The sequence below is a fragment of the Juglans microcarpa x Juglans regia genome, chromosome 4S (assembly GCF_004785595.1).
Source record: "Juglans microcarpa x Juglans regia isolate MS1-56 chromosome 4S, Jm3101_v1.0, whole genome shotgun sequence".
NCBI lineage: Eukaryota > Viridiplantae > Streptophyta > Magnoliopsida > Fagales > Juglandaceae > Juglans > Juglans microcarpa x Juglans regia.
In genome coordinates, this window is record NC_054601.1 from 7,861,208 (window position 1) to 7,878,176 (window position 16,969).

Genomic DNA, 16,969 nt, shown 5'->3' on the forward strand with positions numbered 1-16,969 from the left:
TCTGTCTGTTTTTGGACATAGAAGGCAGCACAACTCCATGGTGATTTACTTTTCCTTATTAATCCTTTTGTTTTTAAATCATTAATTTCTTTTTTACAATATTCTAGTAATTCGTTATTCATTTGGATAGGTCTAGCCTTAGTTGGAATGTTTTTCTCAGAAAATTCTTTTTCATAAGGTAATTCTACTATGTGTTGTTTTCTATTCCAGAAGGCATTGGATAGGTTAGCACATATTTTATTTTCAATTGTAATTTTGAAATTATCAATTTTTTGGGTTAATAATGGGTCTTTTAACTATTCTCGAATTCTTTTATATTTTAATTCTTGTTTTAAGAAGTTTATATGGTTTTCCTTTCTTCTAATTCTATTTTTTGTTAAGAAATTAATTTCTCTGGTTAATGAAATTTTCTTTAAAGAGTTAATTTCTTTTGGTACTGGGGGAAATATGAATTTAAATTGTATCTCTTGTCCAACTATTTTAGTAGAAATTCATTCTTCTGTTACAGAGAAAGGGTAAAGTAGTGCAAGAAAGGGATTTCCTAAGATTACTTTGGTGTTAATATTTTTTACTAAGATGAACGTTGTTTTAAAGCAAAGTCCATTATTACATATGTGTGCATTGGATAATTTATAATTTATATTTAATTTTGTTCCATTGGCTTGGGATAATGTTTCTCTTGTTTTTTCAAAATATTTAGAAGGTATTAATTCCTCTTGTATACAATTTAAGTCTGCTCCTGTATCTAATAGGGCAATTGTAGTAAAAGAGAATTCTTGATTAATTGAAACTGTTACTTCAACATACCATTTTTGAAAATTTATTTTATTAAGAATATTAATGAAATTGTCCGTTTCATCTAATATTGAACATTCTCCCTGTTCAATATTATGTTTTTCTTCATGAAGGTTTTTACCATTTTTCTCTATTTTTAATAATATAATTTCTTGTAATAGTTGTTCGTTTGAAACTTCTAATTTAAGATTGGATGTTTTTAAATTTCTAATTTCCTGTTTTATATCATTGATTTCCTGTTGTATATCCTGAATCGTAATTTTCTGTTTGTCAGTTTTAAATCTACTTATTATTTCTGAAAAATTGTAAGGTGTTGAGGATGAAGTTATTGTAATATTTTGATTATTAAATGTATTTTTTAATTTTTCTAAATAATCTTTTCTTTCTTGAGGGTTGTTGATTTTGTCTATTAATTCTAATATAATGTCTTCTTGTTTTGAAAGTGCATTAATAGTTTTGTTACAAATACAATTATCCTTACTTAGACAATTACAGATATGTACTTCATCTTCTTCTAATTCACTATCGGAAGATTGTTCTGAAAAGTTTGATTCTTTTAATTGATAAATTTCCTCTTCTTCTGAAGAACTAACCTCATCTTCACTTGAATTTATTATAAAAATGTCCATTAATTTATCTTTTAGTGTTTCGGGTATATCTAATTCATTAATTTGTTGTTTGACTTTGCAGTTTGATTTGTAATGTCATATTTTTTCGCATTTATAACAAACAATCTGCTTTTTCTTTTTATTAGTCTTTATAGGATTTTTTAGTGGCTTATTATATATTTGTTTATCTTTTATCTTTTTATAAGGTTTTCTGTATTTTCGTTTTTTATTAGAATAATTGTTATAAATTCTTTTTTCCTTTTTGTGTCTTCTTGAGGGGGCTAATAAAGGAGTGTAACCAAATTGTTCACAAAAAGTACCTAATTCTTTTCTAGCAAACTTCTTTTCTTTCTCCATTTGCTTTTTTAATCTTAAATCATTGCACATAGTTAATCCAGTTCTATTAATTTTACTTATTATATCACCATATGTAAGATTATGAAAATCAATAGTACCGTCTGATCTTAATAATGATTCTCGTATCTTTTGGGCGAAGTAATATGGAAGTCCGGCTATGAATTTTTCATTCCAATATGGCTGTTGACAATCATTTCTGATCATAACTTTAGTTAGAAATATATCTTTATACCAACGGAAATCAGATAATTGAGGGCATTTAAGATTAATCAATAAATCACTAGTTCTTTCTTTAAATTGAACGGGATCACCTACAAAGTGTTTAGTTAATGCATATATTAATGTATTGACAGCATATTCTAAGGGTAAATCATTTTCCGTTTTAATTATTTGCATATTTTCATCATATTTATAGGCTGTTAATATACGTGACCTTTCATCATATGAAAGATAATGATCCCACCAACCCTTTAGTTGGCCAGTAAATCCTGTAACAATAATGTGTGCTACCTGATGATCAGTTTTTCTGTTATTTTTATAGACGTTGGCTACCATAATCATTTCTTGAAAATAATTTAGTATTTCGTATTCAGACAATCCGTTTATATTTCATTCGTATAATACATCTGGTGCGAAGGCTGATCTTACTATATGTTCTCTTTCTTCGAATTGCATATCCGGTAGAGTAGGTCTGGGATACCAATTACGAGTAATAGAGACATGATGTTTTGAATCTCTGGCCGAGAAGTTATTAACATGATCTCCTCTAATCTTGTTTATCTGTAAATCTAGATTTTTAAATTGGTTTTCAATATTACTAATTTCAGAGTCAGATATTACGGGTAAATCTATTTTGCTTAATACATTAATATGTGGTTGTTTTGAGGGGGTGGCAGTGTTACTAATAGTTAATTTTTCTAATTTACTAGAGATCTGTTCCAATAAATCTTTTTTGTTTTTGGAAAATATCGATTTTAAATGGGATGGAATTTCGTGGGGAACAAATAAGGGAGTTTCTTCTATTTCTTTAATAGTGGGTTTTATAGGAGATATTTGGGTTTCAATCCTTTCTAATTGCTTACCCATGATTTTTAAATATAAATTAGTATAATTGTTTTGTTGTATTATATTATCAAGGTTTTTTTTTAGTATTTGCAATATTATGTTTTTTTATTGGTGTAGCCAGAATTTGAGTATTCCTTTGATTGTACTTGATGGCTTCAAAAGGGGGATATTCTTCATAAATAATTTGATTATTTTCTCATTTAATCCATTGATTAGTAGTCCTGTTTATGGTAGATAATCGGTTTGATTTATATATCTCAAACCATGTAAAGAAAGGAATATTGATCTGTGTTTTCTCTAAATCTTCGTAATATTTTTCTTGAATATAATCTCTTTCTATTTTTGTAAAGGTTGAGAAAAATGTTATTCTTTTGTGACTATTTTCTTTTTTCATATAATCTTGTTTGAGATATTCTTTGTTAATTTTAAATTCTTCTTTATTCAGGGTATATATTTGGGCATCATCTCCAACTACTTGAGAATACGTTGGAGAAAAGGGTTCTTTTTCAGGATTATGGGAGGTAGATGCTCTATCAGGATGGCTAATAGCATATACTGGTGTATCAATAATGTTTCTAGGAATGATCCCTCGAATCTGGGTGTCAAGATTTTGGGATCTAGTATCAAAAGATCTGGTGTCAAAATTTTGGGATCTGTTTCTAGAAATTGATGTAAAAATAGATCTGGGTGTATGATAACTGGAATGTGCTGAAGATGAATAATGTGAGAATGATCTTCTAAAAGGCTGAAAAGCTATTTGAACCGTCCCATCCGTTTTTTAATCTATATATTCGAGATTATCTTTAGAATTATTTTCTATCTTGGGTGTTGAAGTGATATTTTCTAATTGCCATTCATTAGGAAGTGTGACTTGATTCCAATTGATTTGTTTAGGAATTTGTATACTAGAATTTTGTGTGCTAGATTGTAATAATAATGTATATCCTTTATGGCTAGTAATTAGAGCTTGTGGTTCTAATGTTGTTTTCATTAATTTATAATGAATCCTGTAAACGACTGTTAAAGCATGTGACCCTTTCATCATTTGATAGCCATTTGCTTTAATATTTAGTATTAAGGCGTGTAAAATGTTACCATCAAATAATGATAAAGAATAATTGGGATAACAGTTAAAATAGACCGGTCCTTGGAACAAGCTGGATTCTACCATTCCAAGTAATGAATCATGAAAGTTATAATGTCTTCCGTCTCTTAAACAAAGCAATACTGAAGTATTTAAACCGTTTCGAGTGAGTGGCTTTATAGCTACTTGTACTAATTCAATATGAATAAAAGAATAATTTTGCTTTTTGTGTTGATCAATAGCCTTTTTTGTTAAGAGATGTAATGATTCATAGTCATTATTTAAACTAATAGTTTTCTCTACTGTTTTAATTGTATAATTTGTAAGGAATGAAAATTTAGAAGAAAAAGTAGAGATTTTGTATATTTGATTTTTTGGAACATCGGGAATTGTCCAATCTTGTAGATTTCTTTCTATATCTAATATACTATAGTCTTCTTGATTAATATTATCAGATATGCTAGTGGTAGATTCATTAGGTTTGAATAAAGAATTCATTGATTCAGATTTTTAACAAAAATTTCCTATTTCCAAAGAGAAATAACTAAATTAAGAACTTGAGGGAACACCACCGGGACCACCCTTAGAGCCCTCTGGCTTAAATGGGCTGACCATCGGTTTTTCTTGGCTTACCAACACAAGCTTCACAATATACATTTTTCTCTCTAGTTATGGGTTATCTTTGTAAAATTTGTATCAATGATTCATTTACTTTTTTTTTATTTTTTATTTTTATTTTTTATAAAGCAAGTATTTTTAGATGGTTTCTTATGGCATTAATTTCTTTTCTAAGGAAAGTGCAGTCAGCTTCATAGTATTCTATTGCAGACTGCCTACTTTGATATACATGATATTTAGTCATCATTAATGTATAATTTTACCTCATTAATTGTTGTTGTCTTTTAAGATCTTTTATATTATCCATCAGGATTTGTAGATCCATTCTTAAATTATATTCTGTACATTTTAACTCATACAAATCACGAAATCCAGTACTATGAGCATAATAAAAATCCATCGTAAATATCAGGAAAAATAAGATAGAAATATCAATAGCAATAAAATAAAATAGTAAATAAGCAATAAAATAGTAATAACAATACTATCACCAATGGCTCTGATACCAAAGGCATATATCCCAGGTAGAATAAGGTATTAATATAATAATAATGTATTATTATATTAGTTTATAACTTAATTATATAGTAGACTTAGTATTCTATATTTAATTTATTATACTAGTCATTAGTGATTATATATTATATATTGAAACATTTGTTATTATGCATTACTATCATATGTTTTTATATTTTAGTTATTATACATTATTATTATATGTTATTATATAGTAGTATTACATGTTATTATATTTATATATTAGTAATTTATTGTTGCATAGTTAATATTGTAATAGTATGACGTTTACATATACTAAACTATTATTAGTCAATTTAGTCTATATATATTATAGTATAAATATATTATTTAATAATAATGAGCTATTTAATAATAACGAGCTCATGTTAGTATGGTATGGAGTTTAACTAACTATATAAAATTTGTATGATTAATATATAGAAAACACATATATATTTATAAAATATATATAATATTGGTGTCGGAGTCAGATCGAAGCGGAGTCAGTTCAACTCCACCTCCGACTTCGACTTCTAAGAAAAAAAAACCTTCGACTCCGACTCCAACTTGGAGTAAAGTTGGAATGTAATCGGAGTCAGATTTTCAGATTTTTGCCCAGCCTTAAAGTTGGGTGTGTTAAAAAAATGTTTGCTAAATGGATTTTTTCTAAAAGTTTTGTCTCCATCACATCTTGAGATTTGAATTTAGGTAACGTTTGGTTACAAAAATAAGATGAAATTTTAAAGTTGTATAAAATATTATTAATTTTTTAATATAATTTTTATTTTAAAATTTGAAAAAATTGAATTATTTATTATATTTCATGTAAGAGTTTTAAAAAAATTATAATAATGAGATGAAATGAAATGAAATGAAATAATTTGTATAACCAAACTAGGGGTGATTTCGGTCCGGTCTGATCGATCTTAAGGAGGTTTTGTTGACCGGATAGGATTGGACCTGTTCGGTCCAGGGTTTTCCCACCTTGGACCGGATCGAAAAGCATAAGTACCGATTCAGTCCGGTCCCATTCAAGACAGGCCAATCCAGTTGTCTTTCGGTCCCAATCGGTCCAGTTAGTCCCACCCTGTCCCAACTGGGCTAATGGCCCAATCCCTATATCCTATGTTTAACTTTTTTGGCCTACTAACATTTTATCAAATTTTAAGTCTAAAAATACATTAAAAAAAACTTGAAAAATAAAAATAATCATTAAAAAATGATCTATATACAATAAATTTGAATAAAATGATTTACTTACAAAAGAATATAAATTTTCTATATCCATCCATTCTAAACAACTTAAACAAGATTATCAACCATTCATAGTAATAAAATTAAAAAAAATAGAAATAAAGAAATTTAAAACAATCCCTAATCAATAAAATCTCCAATAAGTAATAAGTTATAACTAATAAATAATCATCTAATTTATCCAAATTTAAGATTCCGAATAGAAAAATAAAAAAAATACAAAATACAATTACATAAATACACAGTTCTTATTGTCTTAGCCTCTCGTATTTACATTAATACAAAACACAAATATATATATATATATATATAAATCGAATAGACAAGCAACCAAATGAAGTTCCTCCCCTACTATTGCTACAAAGTAACAAAACACATAATGCAATCAGAGCCACAAAGTTGCTTGTTGTTCCATGCACTATAGTATGCACATGCCAATGCTTCCTTACCTGTCTGGAGGCAATCTATTACTATCAATAAAATAACCATCTTCTAGTGCTATACTAGCCTATATATCAGAATGTTTCAAACTCCTCGACCTTAATACTTTTTTCAACCTCTTTTTTCAAAAAGAAGAAATAAAAAAATAGAAAAAAGTTATCTTTGCTTAATACAATTTAGAATTCGGTTCTATGCAATTCGGACTGAGATCGATTGGGCCAAGTCCTGGGTCGGTCCGGTCCAGACTAAAGTGGCCAATCCGATTGATTTTTTCGGTCTGGACTGGCCGATTCTCACCTTCAAACCAAACAAGGCCTAAATATATTTGATAGGACTTGGGAGAAGAGGCAAATGTCATTTGAATTGGTTTATGGGCCGAAGTCTTTCTGATAAATGATGCACCTAAACGGTGGGCCGAGCGCAATTTGGTTTGAAGTGGGCTTGCTCTGACTCGAAACCCGACTCCGCTAAGAGGGTGGGTCGCTGACCGTCCGAGCGAAAAGAAACACAGAGGAAAACACAACACGGAGAAGATCGAAGAACAGCAAGCTTAAGATGTACGCAGCGAACGGAGTTAAAGCACAAGGATCGATGACGTGTCATAAATTTTAAAATCCCGCCTAAACCCCCAAATTTCATTTCGTGCGCAATTGAATTTCAATTTAAGCCCCCCGAACTTAATATCTCCGCCTTTCGGCATCTCAAGGCCCCCCTCCTCTTCTTACTATCAATCAATCAATCCCACTTATCCCTGTCTCTCTCTCTCTCTCTCTCTCTCTCCCCGCGTTCAAACCCTAGCTCCAAACTAACCCTAACCCTAGTTTCAGATCGCGAACTTGTAAGCACCGTCGTTTCCGGTCAATTTTCATCAAATTTTCTCGTGTTTAGGTTGATTTTTGCTGATCAGATCGTGTTCGCAGGACTCACCATGAAAGGAGGGAAATCAAAGTCCGAGTCGAAGAGAGCTGACCCCAAGTAAGTTTTGTTTTTTCATCTGCTTTCGCAGAGAATCTGTTCTTTGTTTAATCCATTTCGACTTAAAAACCCGTTGATGAAGGTCGCTCAGATCTCAGATCTGAAAATTGCATCAAACAAATCCCTGTCTCTCACGTAATATATATTTATACGATTGTTTTTTCACGTGATCTTCTGTATGGTGGTAGGCTTTCCGTGAATAAGAAAGGCAGTGCTTCGACGAAAGCGGGAAAGGCGACGACTAAGAAGGGAAAGGCAGCGAAGGACCCTAACAAGCCTAAGAGGCCAGCCAGTGCTTTCTTCGTATTCATGTAAATGTTCTTCGTCATCCTCAATTCTCTTTTACTTGGTCACTCCGATTTTTACGACTCAGAATAAATGCTTGTCGAAGGAAAAAGGTAAAATAGATCTGCCATATGTATAACATGTGTTAATGTCAAAATTCATTTTTAAAATCTTTATATATGAAATGTTATAAAAGGCCTCTAAAGCTTTTTGGGAAGTAAAGTTACTCATAACAAACGGAGGATTGTTTCCTAGGATAATTCCTATCAATATATCTGTCTCTCTTCTTTCTAAATTTCCCAATTCGACAATAACAGGGAAGAATTCAGGAAGCAGTTCAATAAAGATCACCCTGACAACAAATCAGTTTCCGCTGTAAGCCTTGTCGATCTATGCCTAATTCGGTAGAGTAGATAAATAAATAGGTCGTGCTCACGAGTTTGAAATCTGTTATTGTTAATGTTAAAACCATTAGGTTGGTAAAGCTGCTGGAGCTAAATGGAAGTCCATGTCCGATGCTGTAAGTTGTTCACAGCATAAAAGTCGTCTAGTACTTTCAACCTGTATAAGCGTTATTTCACTAAAAATAGTATTTATGATTTTAGGAAAAAGCACCTTATGTAGCAAAGGCTGACAAAAGGAAGGTTGACTATGAGAAGAACATGAAAGCTTATAACAAGAGACAGGTAGCTCCTTTACAGTTGATAGATTTTTGCCAGTGTGTTGTGAATCTTTGTAACCTGTGTATGAATGATTTCTATGCTTGGTTTGCTGGTTGACTCAGGCTGAAGGTGCCACTGCTGCAGAAGACGAGGTTGAGTCTGAGAAGTCAGTGTCTGAGGTGAATGATGATGAGGATGGAGATGAAGATGGCAGTGAGGAGGTTTGTTGAAATTAGTTGATACTGATTATGTATAATTAGGTTTGAGTTTTATTTTACTTAATTATTTTCATTTAATTGGCTTGCAGGAAGATGATGACGAGTAGCAAATGGCATGAAGTATAGGATTGTCATTTAGGCTGTCAAAATGTTTGATCATCCCATGCCGATGGTTTGGCAGTGGATCTTATGTCTAAACTTTTGCTCCCTTTTATGAGGAAATATATCCCTCCCATGTCAATTTGTTTTGCCCTTTCAGAAAAATGGGTAGTTATAGATTGGAAGCTGGCCTCTATTTGTACTTTTATTTGAATTCTAATGATTTAGCAAAGGCGTTTTTATCTATTGTAGGTTATTGGATGCCTGTCTCCATGATTTAGCTTTTGATGATAATTCACTGTTATTTATTTCTGTTTACTACAATGTTTTTTGTTCTCCTCCCCATTGATGTAAGGTTGTTTTTTTTTTTTTTGGTATATGTTCCTTGTGTTTATTAGGAGGAGTTTAGTCTTTTTTTCTCTTCATTATAGGTTGAAAAATGATATTGATTTAAATGACTTGAATCTGATTTATCCGTAATTTTTTGTGTTTAGCAACTTCTATGCTAGCATTTCATGTCTTAAGATTTTAGGTGTTGCTTTAAATGTTTCTTTGTTCCAATTTGATAAAACATTCTCTCTTTAGGTTTCTATATGTATTTATACATGAAGAGAATACATGTGGCTGACTTTGATGTTTTGATGGCATTACTAACGCTGATCCTAATTGGGATTAAGGTTCAGTGGAGTATCCACATTCTACATGTATTTTTATCTTGGCTGTGTGTAGTTATGTATTATGATTCATTTAATGAAATATTACTTTGGTTTAGATTTTTTAGTTGTGTGGTTTTGAATTGTTTTGGATTTCTTAAGGTATTTAGGGTACTTTTTGTGTTATTATGGTATGTCTACAGAATTTTTGATGTTCCTCTTATAGTGAGTTTCTAATTTTCTTTAGATTTTCTCACTTTTTGATTATCTAGGAGTTTTGTGCCAATTAGGTCTTTAGGTGCTATAATTTCACTGGTATTGATAATGGTACCTTCTATGTTGGTGTACATTTTTATAAGTTTGGTAAATCTTATTCAAGTGCAAAGGTATGCAACCTAAGTTGCTGGAGCATTGTGTTCCTGCCAAAGGCACCACATTAGGCATTATTGAATCTTCCTTCAAACTTAAGAGTTTCGATGGTGGTAATAGTACTGCACTACGAAGTATATCACATCTCCCTCCAGTTGATGCTTGACTCATTCAACGTTAAATATACTAATATTGGTGCCCATAAATCCTTGGCCACCTTGCAGTGAAGCAAAACATGATGATCTTTTCTCTTTCTTTCGTACACATACAACCTGGGTCTATTATCATGACATTCCACTTTCTCAACTTGTTCACTGTTAAGATCTTCCCTGGTGCAGCCAGTCAAATTGAGAATGCTATCCTTGATGGTGTCTTATTTCTCCAAATCTTCCAAAAGGGATGTTATCTCGATGGAAAGAGCATGTGATAGAATTATATAGACTTAACATCAAAGGTTTGTCTCTTGGAAATAATCCAGCAGACGTTGTCAACTTTTTCATCCCGGCTGGAAAGTGTACAAATAATCAGATGATGAAGAGGTTCTTCCTGCAGCCAAATGTTGTAGTGCTCTAATATAAGTAAACATTCATTCAGATTTATTCTCGGGGATTTGTGGAAGTTTTGTTATTGATTTGTCTCCTTACAAGGAGAGATTGTAGAGAGTTGGAATGCCATCCGATGGCTGGTCCCTACACAGTATATGAAAGCTAGAATATGAACGGTGACCTGGCCTTGTTTGAACATTAACCTCCTTGCATGTTACCTTGTTTGATTTTTTGTTTTCTGTTAACAACTTTTTTTGGGTGGCTTACTGTCGTTCAACTAAGCCAAAAGTGCTTTGTTGAGCAATATCAGTGCTTTGACTGCAAAGCCACTCAAGGAAAGAGTAAAATCCTTTGCCACTTAGATGGTGGTGCTCGATTTCGTCTCTGGGTCCTATTGAGACATTATTGCTCAATCCTTGGCACATTACAGGCACAATCTCCACTCTTATGATGACCTTACAATATGGTTTTTTGGGACTCCCTTTTTTCCTCTTTTATGGTGCCTATACTTGAGCTGGGTATGACTTGTTTTCAATTGTATGTTATTTTTACGGTCTTACTGGTTAGATGCAATCATGCATTTGCGAAGCTCTATGTTTGACTCGGCTTGTGCGTTTGGAATTAGAGGAGAGATTTTTCTTAGAAGCTTAGTACCTTTGATGGAATATAGGTGCACCATAACATGGCGCTCTATGCGTTTAAGGTTATATATTAGCTGGATGTTTGTTATGTAGGTTGCCATCTTGGACAAAATCCTTCACTGTGAATCCTACGTAGTTGCTTGAGTTCCAACTGGCTTGGGTTGTGGGTTTGGTTTCAAATCTTAAAATTTCGTTCAAGCTTATTTTATATGAAATCTGTGCTGTTATATGGTTTTTTAAATCATTAGGTCGGAAGAGAAGTGTTGGTTAAAGTAGTTTGTAAAGCATTTGAGGTGCTGAGTGTGTGGTGTTAGAATGAGCTCCAATGGCTTGTTTTTTAATTGAAATATCCCAGTAACTAGAGTTAGTAAATACGGGGATAACAGCTTCGGGGTCAAGAGCTACTTCAAGGACATTTGAGTAATCTTTTGGGACATGCGAAGTATGAGCTTTAAGGTTTATGACCAAATTATTGGTTTGATTTGCATTTGAATCCAGTATGAATGACGTTTTAACCAACCCATGTTTGTAGCCAATTTTATGAGTACATTTTTTGGGTACTATTCAATGAGGTCGTTTTCTTTTAGTTTTTTTGAGTGGTGTTGATCGGAATTGGCAAGCTATGATGATTTTGGGACTGGTGGTTACCCTTGGTAGTAAAGTTTGATAGCAAGTCTGCTATCATAGCTATCCCAAATTTCATAATTAGCCATTAGGTAAAGGATACCGAATGAGCATGAGGGATGAAGTCATTCTGAATTGAGTTCTACTGCTAGTTCTACCAAGATTATTGTGGTAGAAAGGTAGTGGGTAAGAATAATAATAGGTTATAATATCGGGATTGGATCTCTCTGTTGGGAAATGTAATGTTAGTTAGAGCATTAGCATTCAAAAGTCAATGCATCTTCAAAATTTTAAGAAATATAGATAAAATTAATCTGTATTAGCTTTTTCAAAAAGTTTGAACAATGAGTTACATTAATTTTTAATATATCTTCAAATTTGAAGATGTATTGTTCATTTTTAGGAGTAATATTTTATTGTAAGATTATCTCAATTGCTTTGTTTTTCAATTTTTATTTTTTATAATTTTCACTTCTCTTGAATGTCCTTTTACTTTCATTAATTAAAAATACATTATTAATTAATATATAGTTAGTGTAATTGTAAAATAGAATAAAAAAATTAATATTATTAAAAAAATAATATTATATTATTATTTTTACTAATTTAATGTGATGTTATAACTAGAGAGGTTTTGAATTTATAGAAAATATGTACTTTTTATTAAATTTTAAAATAATTTTGATGAAACCAATGCTACTATTCTTAGAACTTGATCTTGTCAATCAGGATGACAAAAATATTACTATAATTTGTTTGGCTGTATTAAATTAATTTTCTTGCTAATATTTGGTGTTAGCGTGCTTAACATGATTCTCTCTCTGACTAATTTGTGAGGGTGGGCCATAAATAGATAAAGAGTAATGATATATTCATAACATTTTGTATAATACATTGTACAACAATGTGTTAAATGAAAAATATTTTTGTAAAATTATATTACTTTTATAAATTATTTTATAAAAATATCCATCATACAACATGTACAAAATGTTATAGAGAAATCATTTTCCATTTGAGAAAGGGCACAATGCATGCTACCTATTATATGTGGCACGAATGAATGAATGAATTCATTTTAAGTGTTATGCTATATATTATACTGTTGTCGTTTTGTTCCTGCTGATGTGGTATTATTCATCGAACATTTGATTAATTTTCAGTTTAAAAAAAAAACATTTGATTAATGTTTATTTTTGAAGATGATAAATTCAAAGAGGACAATATTATATCAACATGTTAAGGTCCACGGGTGACATTTTAAAATGTTGTCTTTTTAAGTAAGTATAAATTTTTACAACCTCCTCACACTCTATATTTCATATTTTATTTTAATTTTTATCATTTTTTTAATTAAATATTTATTATATGAATAATAAATAAAAAATTTGAAATAATTTAAAAAGAATAAATTCAAAAATTATTTTTAAAAAAATATTAAAAAATTTAAAAATTAAAAAAAAATATAGAGCGTAGAATGCGGTGAAAATTATGCAGCAAAACTCCTCCTTCTTCTTCTTCATCATCTTTGATTTGGTGTGTGTATATTTTCATAACTAACGGTCAAGATTATCACTCTAAATTCCTAGTTACATTTGTTGAAAGTTTTTGCATCGGTGATTGTTGAAAGTTGGGAGGGAGGATAGATACTAGGAAATGGCTGACAGTGTCGTTTCATTACTCCTAGAGACTCTTAACCAGCTGCTAGACCAAGATTCTGATCTGCTTTACGAAGTTGGGGATGCGATTAGATCGTTTCATGCTGAGCTCAAGTCGGCAAGTGGCTTTATTCGGAACTCTGAGGGCCAAGGGAATGCCGAAGCCGTCAAAGCGTTGGCGAAGAAAATCAGCGGGGTTGCTTACAAGGCTGAGGATGTTATCGACACGTTGGCTGTCAATGTCGCAAAGCAAAGGACCAGAGGCGGGTTTGGGAAGTTTATTCATGTGTTTGGCCACCGAAACATGCTTCAAGATGCTGCGAAAAGGATCAACAACTTCACGAGGCAGGTCAAAGAAATTTATGGTGAGAGGGTCTCAGAGGGCAACCAAATCGGCGATGCTAGCAGCGATTCATTTTTAGCCGGTGAAAGGAGCACAAAAAAGGCAGTTTATCGGCCAATCTTTCCCAAGATGGTTCAGACTCTGCTAGACGAGCTGGTGAAGGGAGGCCGGCAGCGTGAATTTATTTCAATAATCGGCGAGGCTGGCGTCGGAAAGACTGCTCTTGTCAGAGAAATCTACTCTGATGTTTCTGTTCAGGGCCAATTCAAATACCGTGCATGGCTTCACGCATCTCGGCACTGCAAAGCTAGGGAATTGTTGCAAGAAATTTTAGAGCATTTTCGGCCGACGTCTACCGGAGAAAGGCAAGGCATGACAGAGGAACAGCTGCAAAAGAAGCTGTCGGAGTGCTTGGAAAAAAACCAATATCTAATAGTCGTGGACGACCTGCGGAAAATAGAAAGGTGGGACATGGTAGAGCAAGCCTTTCCGGATGATTCGAATGGAAGTAGAATCTTGCTCACTTGTCGCCCTGAGTATAGGGATTCAAATGGAAGTCCAACCATCTCCCATTTTCTTAGTCCGCTCGATGATGCAGGGAGTTGGGACTTCCTCCTTTACGGTCTCTTCCCTTCAGGAATCTGTGCTCCAAAGTTGGAAGCCCCCGGAAAACAGATGGCAGAAAAATGTAAGGGGTCACCACTCTCCCTTTCATTTTTAGGTCGTTTGTTAGCAATGCAGCTGCAACATGTTGAAGCATGGTACAAATTAGCAAATTATTTGAACACATCCTGTATTCAGGGTAGCCTGCACAGCATAGACCTGCTTCTAAGCTTTGTCCATGAAAATTTACCCAATCACTTGATCCTTTGCTTTCTCTATTTTGGTATGTTCCCAGAAGGGGCTGAAATCCCAGTAAAGCAATTGATCCAATTTTGGATAGCCGAAGGATTTATTCGGAAAAAGGGCAGTAAAAAGGAGGAGGATGTTGGGGAACAATACTTAGATGAGCTCATCAGTCTAAACTTGATTATCCCTATTTCAAGGCGGACAGATGGTGGAGTGAAGACATGCAGCATCCATGATCTTTTCCGGAAGTTTTGCATTTTCAAGGGTAGAGAAATGAATTATCTTGAAGCACCTGAGAGTTTGACTGATGCCCATGAAAATACAAGAAGGCTATCCATTCAAGTTTCTTCTCTGAAGGGTATTCTCTCAAAACTCCGCCACCGTTCAGGAGTCCGTTCTTTCCATTTTTCTGTCCAAGGTGCCCGAATTGTGCTTCCCATTTTCGGGTGGAATGCACTTTACAAAGGTTTCAAATTGCTGAGGGTGCTGAACCTGGGGACGGTGGATGTCTTCGGAGTTCCCAAGGAGGTTGGAAGGCTGATTCATTTGAGGTACTTGAGAATAAGAGCTCCGGGCGTCAGACATGTTCCTTCCACCATATGCAATCTTCTTAATCTGCAGACATTTGATATGAGAGAGTCTAGCTTGAGCTACTTGCCGGATGGGATTTGGAAGCTCCAGCAACTGCGGCATCTATACTTGTTTCTGCTGAGTAGTTTACCTGATCATCGGGGAGCTGATGAGAAGTCTTTTGTCAACCTCCAAACCCTCTTTTGCATACGTCCCCATAAAGGCATGAAGCGCCTCATGGTGAAGTCCAAGTTCCCTAATGTTAGGAAACTAAAAATAGCTAGCCAGAAGAAGGAGGAAACGACTGAATTCCTTGAAAGCCTCGACCATCTGTACCACCTACAATCACTCAAAATTGTTTCAGCTTCCAAACTTCCAGACCCAGATGCATTCCCATTGAAACTCACCAAGTTAACTTTTCAGGGCGCCTCTCTCGAGGAAAGTTGCATGAAAACACTGGAAAAGTTGCCAAATCTTCGTGTGCTCAAACTATTGCAAGATTCTGTTAGTGTAGAGAAGATTGATATCAGTGCAGGCGGATTTCCTCAACTTTTAGTCCTCAAAATGGTGGAACTGAAAATAACTGAATGGGTACTAGGGATAAATGCAATGGGAAATCTTGGACATCTAGTCATCAATAAATGTGATCAGTTGAAGACGATGCCAAGTAGCCTTTTGAGCTTGGCTACCCTGCAAGTGCTGGAGGTTATTTTGCCTTCTGCAGATCTGAGAGAGAGCCTTCAACAGTTTGAGAATAAGGATGGGCTGCAGATGAGGATAACTCCTCAGGCCATGTTCTGATGCATCAACTTGAGAACGTGTTGTTTTTATTTTCTTTGGTTTATGTGGTTATGCTCGACCTATTGTTTCAGCAACTTTTCACAATTGTCCAAAGATTTTGTTGTAATCGGCTACACATCTTATATCGTTAAAGTTTCCATGGCACTCTTTCCCTCCTTTCTCTTCAGTATTGGTCAAACTTCTTCAGGCGTTTAATGGAGTTGCGGTTTTGGCCCAATCTTCTCTCATGAAGCTTGTTCTAGTAGTTGTTACAACCATATTATTTTTCCTTATCAGTTGATTTGATCCTGTTCATTTATTGTTATTGTTCATTCTTTTAGGGTGAAAGAAAGAAAAGGTTTTGAATTATTAAATGAAAAATGCTCAATAAGTTGAAACAATTTACAAAAATAGAACCTTTTAAAGACTGCCAATGTTAGCATTTTGGTCTAAAAAGTTTTTATTGTGCAACTTGTATCTTCTAAGCCCTTACTCTTCTTTATTTCTATCACAGATTTTATTTGAGTGAAGAGAGGAACAAAGCAGAATGACATAAGTAGAGAACATTCAAGATATCCTATGAACAGAGTCTACTTTTTATTCGTTCAATATGTGTTTTTATAATTAGCTAATCACATATCTCAAAACATGTCATTCTAATGTCTGCTTCGATCTTGGACTTGATTACTGCAAGTTCAAGTGGTGGAGATTGTTTTGAAAGCTATAATAATAAATCCATCTACATGCCATGTAATTGGCACTAAAGAAAGAATACCAAGAAACCCAATAACAAAATTTTGTTCCTTTCGGTTTTTAGAGAGAGAACCTTTTCCTTCTATTTAGAAAACTCCATTTCAGTGAGAGCCCGACCTTCCTCTCATTCTCCTTTCCATTTCCGTATTGTGTATACACTTTCAAGGTAGTGTTTTGTCCCTCCTCCCTCCACCGGTTCAATTT

At 33.3% G+C, this 16,969-nt stretch overlaps 2 protein-coding genes across 2 annotated transcripts; both read left to right on the plus strand.

Moving 5' to 3' along the window:
* Nucleotides 1-7,398: 7,398 nt before the first annotated feature.
* LOC121263168 (HMG1/2-like protein) lies at nucleotides 7,399-9,226 on the plus strand. The gene is made up of 8 exons (XM_041165994.1): nucleotides 7,399-7,579; nucleotides 7,662-7,716; nucleotides 7,905-8,027; nucleotides 8,319-8,376; nucleotides 8,477-8,521; nucleotides 8,607-8,687; nucleotides 8,786-8,884; nucleotides 8,971-9,226. The coding sequence occupies exons 2-8, from the start codon at nucleotides 7,670-7,672 to the stop codon at nucleotides 8,986-8,988; spliced, it is 471 nt and encodes a 156-aa protein (XP_041021928.1). The 5' UTR covers nucleotides 7,399-7,579; nucleotides 7,662-7,669; the 3' UTR covers nucleotides 8,989-9,226.
* Nucleotides 9,227-13,468: 4,242 nt separating this feature from the next.
* On the plus strand, nucleotides 13,469-16,033 carry LOC121261996 (disease resistance protein RPP8-like). The gene has a single exon (XM_041164445.1). The coding sequence runs from the start codon at nucleotides 13,469-13,471 to the stop codon at nucleotides 16,031-16,033; it is 2,565 nt and encodes an 854-aa protein (XP_041020379.1).
* The last annotated feature ends 936 nt before the right edge of the window (nucleotides 16,034-16,969 follow it).

What these genes read in the sequence shown, in the direction of transcription:
- LOC121263168 (XM_041165994.1), top strand. Translation starts at nt 7,670, where the DNA reads ATGAAAGGAGGGAAATCAAAGTCCGAGTCGAAGAGAGCTGACCCCAA. An exon ending in ACAACAAATCAGTTTCCGCT is followed by an intron (nt 8,377 to 8,476) that starts GTAAGCCTTGTC and finishes TAAAACCATTAG; the next exon opens with GTTGGTAAAGCTGCTGGAGC. An exon ending in AAGCTTATAACAAGAGACAG is followed by an intron (nt 8,688 to 8,785) that starts GTAGCTCCTTTA and finishes TGGTTGACTCAG; the next exon opens with GCTGAAGGTGCCACTGCTGC.
- LOC121261996 (XM_041164445.1), top strand. Translation starts at nt 13,469, where the DNA reads ATGGCTGACAGTGTCGTTTCATTACTCCTAGAGACTCTTAACCAGCTG.